Source organism: Melanostigma gelatinosum (assembly GCF_949748355.1).
Source record: "Melanostigma gelatinosum genome assembly, chromosome: 23".
NCBI lineage: Eukaryota > Metazoa > Chordata > Actinopteri > Perciformes > Zoarcidae > Melanostigma > Melanostigma gelatinosum.
The window spans coordinates 9,557,149-9,572,400 of record NC_136656.1 but is presented as its reverse complement, the minus strand read 5'-3'; the positions used below and the strand labels follow the sequence as shown (position 1 = coordinate 9,572,400).

Genomic DNA, 15,252 nt, shown 5'->3' with positions numbered 1-15,252 from the left:
TTAACGCCAGCATCCCCGCTAGAGCGCTGCAGGGCTCCGTGGCTCTCTTATGTCTGCATGGTGTCTGTTGAACACCAGCAATCAATAAGATGTGCTATTTGAACAGTTCAGTGAGCGCCTCTATCCACCCGAATACCCTCAGGAAGAGAGCTTTTAGGCTTTTCGTGCGTTTTTACGCAGCGCCATGGCCAAAAAAAACCCCAAAAACGTTTCCATATATTGGCTGCAGAGAATGTAACCTTTCAAGTTTAGACAACACTAGAATCCCATGACTGATTCATTGTGTACACGTTTTTGCTATCTTACCAAAACAACATTTTCTACGAAAAATAATTGCATTTTTACGCAGCGTTCCGTTGGATAACTGGAGATCTGACAGAAACACAATAAAAGAGCTCGAAAGGAGCGGGTCAATAAATTATGTTAATCAGTCAGAACAGATTGGAGGCGTGCTGTAGCCGTAATGAGGGGGCGCATTCCTGCGCCGCGCTGGAAAAAGCTCCGAGTAGTAACGCCGTCTCCACTACATGCGCGCTGCCTTCGATTTCCCCAGCCTCTCTTTCTACTTTATTGTGCATAATAGCAATTTCCTCTGCAGCAGACTACTGTGCAGCGGGCTCGGTGCAACAAGTTAGCAGGAGCCGTCAGTGCAGGTTGACTTGACTTGCCTTGGCTTGGCTGGAGCAGAGTGGTGCTCCACTCCTCTCATCTATCTGTCGCTGCCCACACGAAGTCACTGTCCGTGAACGCCGCGTCGCAGGCAAGCAGGCACATTCACACGCGCAAAACGGTGTGCCACAAATCCGTGACCCCGCGCCAGATGCAGTTTGCGCCCAACAAGCGCGTGCAGTTGTAGTTAAATGGAGATCGCGGAGGCAAGAGGAGCATCTAAGTGCGTGGAAAAGATGGAGAAAGAAGTGGCCCCTCAGAAGCGACAATATTGCCGCACGACAGTGCTGAACGTAATCTCGTCTTTATGCTCAGTGGCGTCCATCGCCTTTTGCATTATTCTGAGCATTAACTCAGCTGATGTTAAGAACCGGGTTGTGGACTTGGAGGGGGGGAATGGCGAGCACAGCTTAATCCGTGCTCCTGGCTACTCCATGGATGATTTTAATTCATTGATTGAACACAGAGTGGGTGAGCTGCTCTCTCAGGTAACGTTGGCTCTTTCATTTGCTCTTGTTAATTGTTTGTGCGCTTTTACTTGCCCTTAAAGTGACAATCCTGCCAGTTAGATTTTATTGAAAGCATTATGTGCAAATTAATGAAAATTGTATTTTTTATTTTTATTTTTTTTACAGCGCTCCTATGAACATTTTGTCAAGATTCGGACTGCACGAGAAGCATCACCTGAATGCAACTGCCCTCCAGGTAAATACAACTTACTCCCCCCCCATGTATTCTGGTCACGTGGGTATCTGCCGGTGTGCTGGCTTTGAAACATGTTTGCGACTCAGTCCAGAGTCAACGTGAGCTTTCTGAACAGGTCGTTTTGGTTTATTTCATTGAAACCGAGGACACATGACAGTTTGCCTGGATAGTGTTGATAGTTTGTTGACGTCTGCTGTGAAGGACGCAGACAGCTGACTGGCCATTACACTTCGCATAAAGAACGGTATTTAACAGCAGTCTATACATAGAAGTGCTGAGAGGTTGTCTGACTTGTGTTGTTTTGTCTGCTCACTTGTCCTGTTGGAAAAGAGATGTTGAAGTTCACATTTGCCACCAGCAGATGGAAACATTACTTCTTTCAGTGAGTGGGGGGGGGGGGGGGTCAACATTCTGATCGTTTGGGGATGGAGTCGAGGTTATCCTTCAGTGCCGCTCACGGATGTTGGAGGGAAAGCTGCACAGTTTTGGGCCGGAACATCACATCTGTTTTTTTTCTGACTTTTAAATCCTACCGTGCGTCGTTGTGAGACGTCACAATGCGTGTTCCTCAATATGTGCTCCAGTAAGAATGAGAAAAAGAAGAAAAAAAATGTTATATATATATGTAAGATAAACCTGCAGGTGTTTTCTGACTGGATACAGAATTGCCATCTCCATCGGCTAGAGTCCAGTTCTAATGTGAAGGTCAGATGGTTGTGCATTTAATATTTCAATAAGCCCATTAAGAATGTTTTCCATCTGTTGTGCATTGATGGTTGTGGATATAACCGATTTTTAAAGTCTTGAACATCCATTTGTTGTCTCTGAAAGCATGTTTTTTTTCAATCTGGTGCAGGTCAAAGGAATAGAATATAGTCTTGGTTCAATGAAAACCATGTATCTCCAAAATCTGTCAGATAAACTGAAAAATTGAGTGCTCCTTTTAATGGATTGATTTAAACTTCTTAAGCTAAATTCACCATTTAAAAAACCCATTGGATGAAAAATGCATTGCTACCAAACTGAAAACAGGAATGTTTTAGACATCTTGGAGATATATGGTTTCCTTTTAGGACTGTGAGGACATGTGAATTTCTTTTGGATTCCACCAGACGTACATTTGAAGCGTTGGCTCATAGCATTTTATTACGACTCAAACATATCTCCAAGCTCACTGCCAAGCATTCAGAACACCAACGTTTGGTCAAACGGCATCCTCAGCCCCTCTTAATCGGGGTAAAAGGAGTCCCTGAAATCCGAACTAATGTGAATGAAAGCTCACTGCGTGGTGGTAACGCATGCTCTCAATGAGGCACATATGAGCGTTACGCTCGTGTCTGGCAGACTGCTGTCTGTTTTAGCTATATACACAGCAGTGGGTCGACTACATGCTACATGTGACATTGTTCAGAGTCGCTCTATCGTGGTTTGGATTTTTGGATGGACAATCCAGGTGTTGGAAAGAATCAGTCTTGCAGGATTGAAGTGTCCTTGGGGCAGGATGCTGAATCCTTACTAAAGCAAGGGACTGTTCTGTTCTCTGACCTCTCCATTGAGGGGGGAGACAAAAAGATTCTCTCACAGATTCATGCAGCAACACAAAAGGATATTAACGTCGATCATAATCACACATAGGTGAAAGAAGAAATGAGGCCGGTGAAAGCAATAATCCACGATGAATGAGCCACTTTTTGTTTTTTTTCTCCCTTTTTGCAAGTGGTTTATCAATTGTGAATGAGTCATCAGCTGAGTGGAAATGCCTGAATTAATGAGCCACAAGTACTGGAAGTATTAACCATAATGAGACAATCACGCTGCTCTTCTGTTCTCAATCCCTATCGTATGTCTGCTCTTTATTTTCTCCCACCACATCACTATGCGGGGCAGAAATAAAACAATGAAAACATTTCACATCAAATGAAGCGTGGCGACCCAAAAGCCAAGGCGGCACCGAGCTCCATCTTGGAAACTGGCACTCTCATTACATTCTTTCATGTCCAGTTTTTTTTTTTTCTTTTTCTTTTGGAACGCTGGTCACTTAAAAATACATTTATCAACAGCATACTTTTGAAGAGTCTTGTGTATTTAATATTGCAGTGCAAGTGCATTACACATGTTGATGCTTCGGGGTGACCCCTTTCAGGCCAAATATCTTTTATATGAATGCTGAATGCGTTCACTCAATAGTGATCCTCTCTTGTGTCTGGGAGACAGCCCGTGGCTCAGATGTGGCTTTTTCTGTTCCTTTTTTTTTTTTTTAAGGGGAAGGACCGTAATGTGCTTTTCACAGTCTTCACTTTATTGCTGTCAAAGAAGATGGAGTGGTTTGCAAAGACAGAGCAATGGTCCATAGCTTCAGGATATTTTATAGGTTGTTTCTGAATCCTAGGAAGTTCGTACCATCTTTATCAGAGAGAGTCTGTCGTGAACGTAAAGTAAATTGAATTCATGCTGATTTAATTCTTGCTTCATGAAGGTGAAGCTTCTTTTCTTTCTGGGGCCATCCTAACAGTGCCTGGTACTGCTGTCAGTTATTAGCTTCTGAGTGACTAAAACACTATCGCTGTGATTGGGTCTGGCCTTGAGATTGGTTCTGACCACACTAGCATCATGGCTGCATACTTTGGTCCAGACTGAAATATCTCAACGAGTATTAGATAGATGGCCGTGGAACTTAGTAGATAAATTCATGGGCTTTTGGCGATCCCCTGACTTGTACTCTAGAGCAACTAAGAGGTTGACATTTGTCATATATCTCGACAATTTTTGGATTTATTACCATGAAATTTGGCTTGGACATTCATGTTCCCCTCAAGCTTTAACAGTAGCCACTTTGCTGATCCTTTTAACTTCTACTACTAGTACTATCATCAGGTCAAAATATCAGACTGTCCTCTGCTTTATAACCATGTTATAGCTGCAGTGTCAGTTTGAAAATGATAATAATCTGGTGATTTCACCAGACCTCTGTAGCCTGCTCCTCGTCTCTGCTCGAGGCAGAATGCGTGGATTGAAAAGAGGCAACTTTGGTTCTGCTGCATTGATTTTGACACTTCTTTTCACAAGCCCGATGATGCTATAGAAGGACAGTGCTACATTTGTGGGGTACTCCTTTTAAGTAACCGTTTTCTCACCATACATTTGGTGTAAATAGTTTTGGTTCTATGGGGAGAAGCAAATCCATCAGACCAAGTTGGTGTGAATTGTCTGAAGTCACACCCACTCAGGGTGCCACACCGTGAAGTATCCCTCTAATAATTGTTTCAGCATTGGCGGCTGGTTTTAGTTTTTCATCTTTCTCTCCTCCCCTGGGACCAAGCAGAGCATGCTGTTTAATGGGACCATAATAAAATGTGCAGTCAGCAAGCACTGGTGCTTTGCTCCTTCCCCGTTTACTTACCCATACATCTCCAATCCCCCTTTCCCACTCTGCAGCATTTCTCGCTTCAAAAAGCCTGCCAGCTAAACACCGGCTAAAGTGCTCGTGAGAAAACATACAACACGTAATGTGCTGGACTTTGTTTGTTGTTGTCCCCCCCCCCCCCCCCCCCCCCCCACACACACACACACACACACACACACACACACACAGGCAAGGTGCAGAAGGGGGTCAAATCAGATGGCTGTTATGTCACAATAAAAACAGAAGCAGATGCAGAGATATCTGTCTGGCTTGTTTTGTTATGTCCAGATTTGATTCACTCCAGCAGAGGCAAACGTCCACACACACACCACACAGCCCACAAAATCCTCCGCCTAATCACTCCTTGTGGCCAAGCTGGGCTCCACGCCCCCCTTCTGCCCGACAAAGTGTGTAATCCCAGTGGCCTGATGCAGTTACAGTTGTGCCAATCCCCTCAGATAGCCTCAACCCAATGGGCAACTGGTAATTAATCACTGACAGCTTTTGAATTGGGCCCTCTGTGTGGTTTGGTGCTGGGAGGTGCCCTAATGGCCATGTAATTACTGAGTGCAAGGTAAAGCTAAGCAGACCTCCAGGTAGCCACTGCGGCCAGCTGCTTTTGGTTAGGTGACTCAGGTTAAGCTGCCTTTTGTGAGCAAGTGAGGCCGGAGATGAAAGCTGGGGCCTGGGAAGCCTTAACTGGAGGCAACGATGACTGGGCAATTATTGCTTAAAACGGTATCTACATGTAAATCAAGAGCAGAATGTTCTCCGCCCGGCGAATAACGACTCATTCGGCTCCGATTTGACACCAGTCCCTATAAATTAACATGACGTGATTTATCACGATTGAATCATCAGAAGTGGTGCATTCGCTGTAATTTTCAATTCTCAAACAAGGTTTATTATAAAGGGCAAGTCGCTGGAAATAGCACAGATGGTCTCTTTATACCTTTTTTGACGCAGCAAGGTTTTATGGGAAGTGATGAGGCATGCCAGTTGAAAGCTCTGGTAATGAGTATGACTGTGGGGTTTGAAAGGGTCGCACACTTTTTTTCCTTTTTACTGTACATTAACCTGAGGGGACGCTATGAGTGGACATGATTTTTATATGAGCTGTGATGGATGGATGGCTGGATGGACAACAGCACTCCGCTGGAGGTTGAAGTACCTCAGGCTGGGAGAATGGGGGACGGGACCAAAGGAATGGCGCAGAATCAAAACGCTCGGGCTTAATGGGTCGTCTCATGTGTCCTTGGACATTTCCTGGCAGTGAACCTCCGATCGTCATTTTTGTGTGGAATAGCGTAGGAAGCATGGAGATCCTGTCTTGGCTGCTCCTAGGGTTACCATTTGGAGTTGAATGAAGGGGTTTCCATCACCACAACATACACACCCCACAAAATGAATCAAATAATTGTCTCCCGTTTTTTATTTTACATGCATCTGCTCCAAACATAGGCTTGCGATTGTAAGGGAATGAATGTTTTCCCCCTTTCGGGTTGATTGCACATTCGGCATCATCAAAGCAGTTGGACGATGAGATTCAAACTGTTCGAGGTGGAGCAAAAATGATGTGTAGTTTGGTTCCTTTTTAAGATAGTTCTTTGGTAAGCTCTTTGTCAATGGCTGTTTTGAGTGTCTGCACCTTTTTAAGGTTGACTTTAGTGGTGTGGGGGGGGGCGATACATCACCCGCCCTTCCATTGCCTTGTAACCTCCAGTGCAGTGGGGGGGAATCCCTGCTGTCAGTTGCCTTTTGATGCTCTTGCTCCCAGGATCCAGTGCTCCTCTGTCAGAGCTGGGTGGCAAAACCCTCCACAAAAGATGACTCACAAACTCTCTGCCTCATCTGCTGGGTGCCCCCTGACACTGGATTCAAAGTTCTACTGAAGTCTCCTTTGTGATGGCTTAAGTTCACCCTTCCCTTCCCTCACCCACATACTATCCCTCACCGATATTCAAAGAGACTTTAATAGCCGAGGGGAACTTCTTCCTATGTGGCATCCTTGTGGAACAGCTGGTCTACTGTTCAATACGGTGATAGTTCTGTGACTGCGATGGCCACTGAATGTCTCATCTGAAAAGGTTTCCTGTGAAGTCTTTGACCTCTATCGTCGTGCTATGGAGCTGTTTTTCTATGAGTGGGTCCCTGTTTTCTTGATCTTGTGCGGGTGATGTGCTGCACATAGCTGCCCATGGTTTCACATGATTCCACTGACCTAGGTGCTAGCTCGTGAACACGATTGTAATAGATGTAAGAATTAAAATAATAAAAAAAAGGCCATTCAAACGTAACTCGTTCGTTTCCAAGAAAACCCCACAGGGCACTTTTTAAATATATTGTATTTCTGTAACCAGGTTGTTTTATGAAAGGTCCACCGATGAAACATTTTGATAGAATCTATAGTCAGTATTTCCTATTCGTGAAGCATTATTGGCATCCCAGCAAACTACATTGTACACGCTCTCTGATTCAGAACGCAATTAAGCCCCCGATGCTAGTCTCCGTGAAACGATTCTTATTTCCTTCTTTTTCACCGTAAGAATGATTTTCCAGTGTCTGTCATCAATTTCAAATCACGAGTAAAGCACGACGATGCCAGCGTTCACTCGTGTCATGGAAATTCTGGGCTCCACACGGGAACGAGGAACCCCTGAGGGGCTTCCCACATGCTCTCACACACACACCCCTCCCTCCCCACCGCCTGTGGCTTTGTGCCCCAGGCCTCTCAGCCCTAGCAGACATGGAGGATGGGGGGTTAGGGGCACAGATGCTGCTGCTCTGTGCCGCATCAGCCTAATAGAAACAGGCACGACAAAAAAAAAGACTGGTGTGTAAAAAAACAAACGCATGGCAGGAAGCTGTAATTTTGCCAACTGCGCCTGGCATGCAAACTATGGTTAGTACGGTCTCGCCATGAAAACAATGCGTGGATGGCGTTTGCGGAGTCTGTTTATTTTAAATGTGTGTATGCATCATTAACTGTAAGTCCACATGGACTAAGGGCAGCATTAGCTTAGAGCTGCTTCATATTATGTTCAGTTCTTAAGTTCAAGAGTGGCTTACCTTGACGCCAAGTCGTTTTTCATTCTGGGTCTAATCCTGGAAGGCACTGTCGGGAAATTTATTTTTCATTTTATAGGAGAGTGTGATTGGAACCTTATATTTCATGTTTTAGAAAGTCAAGACCCTCCACTATTTTCATTTTATTCTCCCCCTTACAATTTTACCATTCTGCTCTTTTATAATCATCCATGTGTGCTGTGCCCTCAAAATGAGCATTAATTAATAAGTCTGTTTAATATAATCTCTGCTTCCGTTCCTCTGATTTCATGTGTTTTTATGTTCCATCTTTAATCCTTTCTAAATAAATGTAATTTGACAGGCTGAACACCCATGTGCCGTCCTCTTTGTTTACCTTTTTTTATTTTATTTTTTTTTTTTTTTACGTTTCGCTTCCACTGGTAACCCCATGTTGTCACCTTGCTATGAATTGTGGGCAATTCCCTTGGGCAATGTCTGCAGAAATGTGGATTTACGGAAAGGGTTCATAAAGGGCACATAGGCCTCATCCCGATGGCCGGACTCAGACTTTGAGGCGTGCGTAAGGGTTTAAGGCTTGACCCACTGTCAGAGTGTTTGAGGGCTCTCTCATAGACATTATGAGCCCTTTATGTACCCTTTACAAAAACCAGCAGACTTTGCCCAAGGGAATTACCCACAATTCATAGCAATGTCACGATAAACACGGCGTTACCAGTGGAAGCCCGGAGACGTACAATTAAAAAGAGGACGGCACATTGGTGTTGAGCCTAGCAAAATTACATTTACATTCTTAAAGATGGACTGCAAGCAGCGACGACATCCCACAGATTTATTTATCCAACATTTCATTTAGTCATTGAAGCTGCTTTTACAAAAACGAGTAAATAGATTATTTAAAATGGCCTTTCATCTTGTCAGGAAAGAGCCCGGAAGATGACCAAAGTGCTGTCCCTTTCGTATTTACACCATTTCAAGCCCTTGCAGTCTCTCTTACGTAACCATTTACCAGGTGATGTCAGTAAGTCCCTGAGGGTTCAGGGTTTAAGGCTTTAGGATTGGGCCTAAATGTCTGTGACAGAGCCCTCACACACCTGATGATTTGACAGTGGGACAGCCCGAAACCCTCAGCGTGCCTGAAAGTCTGTGAGTGTGGAAATTGGGCCATCCTCTTCATTCACATTTCTGATTTTAAAATAGAAATTCTAGTATTGTCTTTAGTTTAATGTCCAGGGTTTAAAGCAAGACATATCGGTCTACACCTAAGGCAGCACTGGCAGAGTTCCTTTTGGGAGTATTTATTCATGGTGGTTGCAAACGTGTATTACAGCTAACATTTTGGTCTGCCCTCTTTTCAATTTTCAAACCATTTAGTCTCAGAAAAAACAAGCAAGCAATCCCTCAAGCGCTCCAAAGACAGCAGGGATTTCTCAAAGTGGAAAAAGTGATGGAGGCACGGCTTGCCCAGCGGCTGGCTGGCCAGATGATGTACGCTCCCAGACTCCCTTGGGGCGCCACCAACATGTTGGACTCAAAGAAAACCAAACGTTCCAAATGGTTGGGTCAGACTGTTGGTGTCCATGGTGTTTGTCAGTTCAAGGGACCGTCTTGCTCTCGCCCCCCCCCCCCTTTCCCTGTCCTCTTCCATGATAGAAGTCTTGCCGGAGGTCTTGTGGGCTTGTTCAGTGCCCCCCTCCTCACCACCACTCACCAGGCGACTTGTCCTTTGCCAGCCGTCTCTGCCTTCTCGAAGCTGTGCTAAATGTGACATGAAATATGAGTCATGCCGTAAGATCTGAGAGGGTAATAAACACTTGAGCCCATGTGCACTCACAAACACGCTGTCGCACACCCGCGGACACAACTGTGTCACAGAATGTGCACACTCGCGGCGGAGGCCACTCGCACGTAGAGACGGTTCCACAGCAACATGCAGCCATGCGTGAGTGTCCTTCAGTGCAGCTTTTGAAAGTTGATCTATTACAAGTGGCAAAGGTTCTTTGATGCTATTGTGGTTTGGTTAATTCTATTTTCTGAATTATGACGGGGGGGGGGGGAATAAATGGATTGAAGACATTCATTCTCAATTTTCTCAACAAGCTGTGATGTTAACGATGTGGTTTCCTAATCAAGGCTTATTTAAAGGTATTTTTCCTCAAAATGTATGAAGCCTTTTTTTACCCCCCCCTTTAGCATGCGATTAGATCATTTAGCTCAAACAACCAACACAGTGCCCGGGGAAGTGGCAACTTGCCAATTTAACATACCTGGGAACGTACATGCATGTCAGTAAAGATGAATCGATATGCAGAGAGTTGCCTCATGGTCTGGTTGTATCACAGACTGTCTTGCTTCCAGGGTCCCCTCCCCTTGTATCTGATGAAGAAGAGGGTAGAAACAGCTGTGTCAGCCACAGTTAAGGCCTGGAAAACCCAGCGGTGAGACGGACAACCCTATGCACTCTAATTTAATTGAGCGGTCATTTGATATGGCCCGAGCAGGCTAGACGGCGAGTTATGTTGTAATTTTTGACAGCTTGATAAACGGCGCTGATCCACTGTAGCTGCCTGAAAACAGGTTGTCTAATTTCTAGTTTTTGTTTGGGACCCTGTGGCATAATAACTCCATCAACTGTGCTTGTCGACATACATCATTCTCTTGCTCTTTTGTGGACCGGGTTTGATTTGTGAGACCTTTTTTATGAATTATTGAACATATTTTTTTGGCCTCTCCTTACTTTGATCAGTGGCTATTATGTTAGTTATGTAAAGGGCATGCGTTGGTGGGAGTAGGTGATATAATTCATCAGTGCAGATTGTGCAATCATAGCTGAGCAACAGTAACTAGGCTCAGCAGGCCCGTCAAGGTTTGTATTTCTTTCCGATGTTTGATATTTCAAGACTTAAGAGGGGTGTGGCTTATTTTCTACAAATGAAACTGAGAGGAATAGATGAAACAGTTTTTTGGCAATAACTTAATGTTACGACAAGGAACTGTTACCTGGTCATGAAACGGTCTCAATGTAATAGTGCTGCCTCTATATGACCCATATCTTTTTATTTCCATCCGACTCATTTGAATTGAAAAAAGGCCTTAAATATGCACGTAATTGCTCCATACAACAAGACACACAAACGGATTACCAATACACAGCTTAGATCTATTGTTAGTATTGTCTTACAGCATGTTTCGTTTTCACAGAAAAGGCTTTTAGCATGTGGACAGTGTGAAATCAGAGACCTGTTGTCTGAATAATTACCATGAATTTCAAATGGTAAATCTGCCAACATGGTCATTGAAGCTGAAACCGAAAGCTTGACAGGCGTAGCCACGAGAAAGGTCCAGTGAACCTGCAAAAGCGCTTTATGCTGAATTCAAGTACCGGTAAGTGTGTGTAGTCCCAATAATTTAAATACTTCTACCGATTTAAAGTTAGCTGTGCTTTCCCCCTGTTGCAGAGCGCACTGTTGAAGACAGATTGTCTCCGTTGATGATGCCATTCATCTGGATTCATGCTGTTCACTCTGAGGTCGACGAGTTGTTTGTGTGCAGTCATGCACTGCTGTGTATTAGGTTTTAATGAATCAAGCACACCGAGTGGAAATGTTACCATATTGTAAATCAGAACACCTCATACATATTTTATACATTTGCCCCGCAAACATAACAACACAATGATCATTCATGCTGAATGTGACATCCAAATGATGCACGCACTGAAGAAAAGTCAGCAAAGTTGCCATTAAAGTGTTCTACATTCTAGTACTTGCATGAATGCACATTTATATTTATACACTTCACAGGCCGTGACCCAAATTCCCTACTGTGGAAACACAGATTACTTGTTTTCGTATGGGTTTTATCTCAACCATGGGCTTTCTTTGTGACGATACATCTTCTCCAGTGTCCTATCAAAGTTACAGCAAAGTTTAGAGCACCGTTTGAGAAGTGTGTGAGTCATGTCTGTTTCTTCCGATCTGTCGTATTACTGATGTAGCTTATATTTAGCGTCGAGCAAATAGTGACTGACATTGTACTTCAGGTAGTAGAGCAGGGTATCCATTAACCACCCGCCAATTGAATGTAATGCAATGTTGACAATGCGCTGAAACATCTTGAAATCAGTTGTCCTCTGTTGGATATCCTCTTTGTTTCCGTACCGATCAGCATGACGTCCTGCAAGGCTTTGTCTGGATCCAGGTTAAGGAGCCACCTCCCATGAGCTGTGCTACTATCTCAAGCGGTTTCACAACTCGTGGGGTAGTTGTCACTGAAATGCAAAACTCCTTTAAACATTGGCAGTGTCGGTATGCTGGAAGTGCCATTCATTTCATGCAGAGCATTGCACTTACCACCTGCTGTGTCAGCTGCAGGGGAGCTTCAGGTAGAGCATGCACCGGATAAATTCAACACATGCTGGAAATTCTACACATATACTTGACTGGAAGTGTTGAAATATGTCAAATGTAGCCAAGTATATTTGGTTGTTCTATTCTTGGTAGTATGCTCTGCTGTCTATTTTTTTGTTTCCTTAAGTGCACATACATTGATTTGGTCACGGTTTAGCTTCGGAAGTGGAATTTTAAAGGCTGAAATTATGACGATAGTTTGGAGCAGGAAAAAGCAGATTGCAGATCAATCGGGCAAATTTGAGTAATAAACACCCAAACAAAAATATGAGTGTGAATGAGCATCAAAGTATTGAATACCTAAAGAAATCAATCTTGATCACTGAACTTCATCTTGTTTAGATTGTGAACTCGGCGACCATATTGCCCTCCATGGCACCTGTCGAAGGCCAACGATAAATTGTGCCAAGTCAGTTGCTTTTAATTAATTGGAGCCGTCGCGGCTCCTTAAATTTGAATGCACTGTAAATGTCTATTGTCTCATAAGTACGCCCCCCCCCCCACGTGTTTTCACTGGTAGTGTACAAACTAATGGATCGTCGGAAGCAGCAGCAGATTAAGATGACCAAACCCACTGAAACCTGCACACCACAGTGAGAGTCGGTGGGAATATTGACCGACTTGTCTTCTTGTGAGGACACCACTGGGAGATTCTGACTTAATCTAGAAGCATTTGTAGTCGAGGTTAAACACTTATTGTTTGTCGGTGATTCTTCGCAGTTAATACTGTCAGCATGACTCATTTAAAGTGCTTCAGGTAGAGATTATCTCGTTCTTGGTGCTAAACGGCCAAAGATGAGTAGGAATCCATCACCGTGCCCTTGACCTTCGAAACAAATTACCTTCCCAGCGTTCTCTCTGCTGCCACTGTTCAGCATTAGAGCCTTTCTTTAATAGCCGTAAGGGAAAAAAATGAGAGAGAAGAGACGTGACTTTACATGACGTGCGTTTCAGCTGATTAAATGCGACGCGACGGGCCAGCAGTTTGAAGTTGCCACAGTACTTTTGCTGCCCAGGGAGAGATGGTGACCAGATTAGTTCAATATCCCCGTCGTGCCAAATGCATGTGTAATATCAATTTCAGGAGTATAGAACATTTTATAAACATACTGACACCCAAATTGACTGTTGGATTTCAGCCTCTGCGTGCATTCGCCATCTGCTTCGACATGCTGTTCCCTTTCATGTGATAAAATAAATGAGAGGGAAAGTCTTGCACACGTGGAGGTTTTTGCCGTCCGATCCCCCAGCGTAATGGACTCGATCGCGTACTTGTTATTCTTAAAGCGGTTATTTATGCACTGTTGGCTATCCCACCTATGAACTCGGAGTCACTTATTGAGGTGGAGGTCAGCTGGCAGAAGCATGTGCATTACTGCAAAATGTCAGGTCCCGGTAATGCGAGGGTGTAGGGTTCGTCTGCGTGAGGACGGGGAATAACACGACGTAACTCAAGATTTAAACCAAAGAAATACAGAGTCCCAAAAGAGGCAAGGCGCTCCTGCTTGTGAATGTCATACCCATAAATCTACATCTTCCCAGCCCTAAAGCCAGTTGCAGGCTAGGACTATGCTGCTGAAATGATATAGTTATTATAGCCAGTCCCTGCTGAAGGGGATATCAAGGAAAGTGTAATCCTTTTGGCTTTTCATCATGGAGTGAATACACGAAGATGGCTGAAACTCATCACAGCCCTTTCCAGTCTTCACCTCTGCGTTGTGTTTGTGCTGGCGCTGGCATGACCAAGTCAGGGCCCGGCAATGAAGCACGCCTGAGGCTGGGCGCAGTGCTGACCAGAGGTCAGAGCGGCAGAGTTTTAGGTTGCAAACTGCCCCGCTGCATTGGCCGTAATGTTTCGCAGGCTTTGCCGAATGCATTGGTTTTTGAAGACGCCTGCATAGCCTGTGTACATTCAGTCGTTCTATTCGGTGAGCTGGATGGAGATCAGCGGTTCGGTATTTGACAGTTTTTTGGATACCTTTTTTATTGGTGGTTACGTGCTGGCTTGTGAGACTAGCACACTGTGAGGCTAAGATGTACTGCAAGTGCAAAGGGGGAAAGTTCAAGGGCTTTACAGGGAGAAGAAAAATGGATTCGTACTACATTTCTTTTACAGTTTGCTGACACTCTATTCCAGGTAGAGTGCTCCCCTCCGGCCTGTTCTCCGATTAGCGTGTGCTGGCCAAAGTCAACACGGGAGGAAGTGGAGAAATGACTTCCCTCATTCGCACCAAGACTGCTAATGCCTCGCCAGATCTGGTGTCGGAGCCGTCAATTTGAGATGTATGGTTTGCCCTCAACGTAACACAAATTTCAAACCTGAGGAAAGAATTTATTTAATTATATATTCCTGTTGGTGTTGAACTTGTAATTCCAAAGGTAACATGTAGACAAAGAGGCTCTTAGGGACACAAATGCTGATGAGGCAATCGTGGGCAAAACCATCCAGCTGAGGTCAACTGGACAGCAGATCTATTCCTAAAATGTTGAACTATTACTTTAGAGTGCCCTATGAACGAATGGACAATGGACAGTATGTGCTTTTAAAATGTAATCCATTACGTTACATGTTACTGAAAAATCTTGTTCCTGTACAATTAACCCTCTAATTGTCCTACAAATATCAATAAAACTACAGTTGGGGAAGAAAATAAAAATCATGTCTATCTCTGTGTAGGAAACTTGTAATAGCGTTCAGAGTTTTACGTCCACACTGCCAAAACGGAAGGGTAATAAGACTGAAAATGAGGCAAATTGCTTGTAAAACAGGTTACGCAAAAGTCACCAAAAACATCATCGAGGCACTGCTTGCCACCACTTGATGTCAAAATTGGGTCATGTTCAAGGCCCTTCCCAACCCACCCGTGTTTAATTGCCATGTGCTGAAGAATTTCCCATGTGCACACGAAACCAGTCAAGTTTGGTGCGGCCTAATAATTGTTCGCTTAAATCGCCTCTTTGTGTTGCCGTCTGCACCCGGGCTGCCAGGATTTTGTTTTTTTTCTTCCCCTTTCTGCACTC

At 44.2% G+C, this 15,252-nt stretch overlaps 1 protein-coding gene across 1 annotated transcript in view; it reads left to right on the top strand.

Annotated features, from left to right (window-relative positions):
• Positions 1–860: 860 nt before the first annotated feature.
• The window catches only part of col25a1 (collagen type XXV alpha 1 chain), a gene marked incomplete at its 5' end in the record, with an annotated part of 130,466 nt that continues 116,074 nt past the window's right edge, over positions 861–15,252 (top strand). Inside the window, 2 exons of the mRNA XM_079296014.1 lie at positions 861–1,157; positions 1,305–1,374. Of these exons, the coding sequence (XP_079152140.1) occupies positions 861–1,157; positions 1,305–1,374 (367 nt within the window). The remainder of the gene's footprint in view (positions 1,158–1,304; positions 1,375–15,252) is intronic.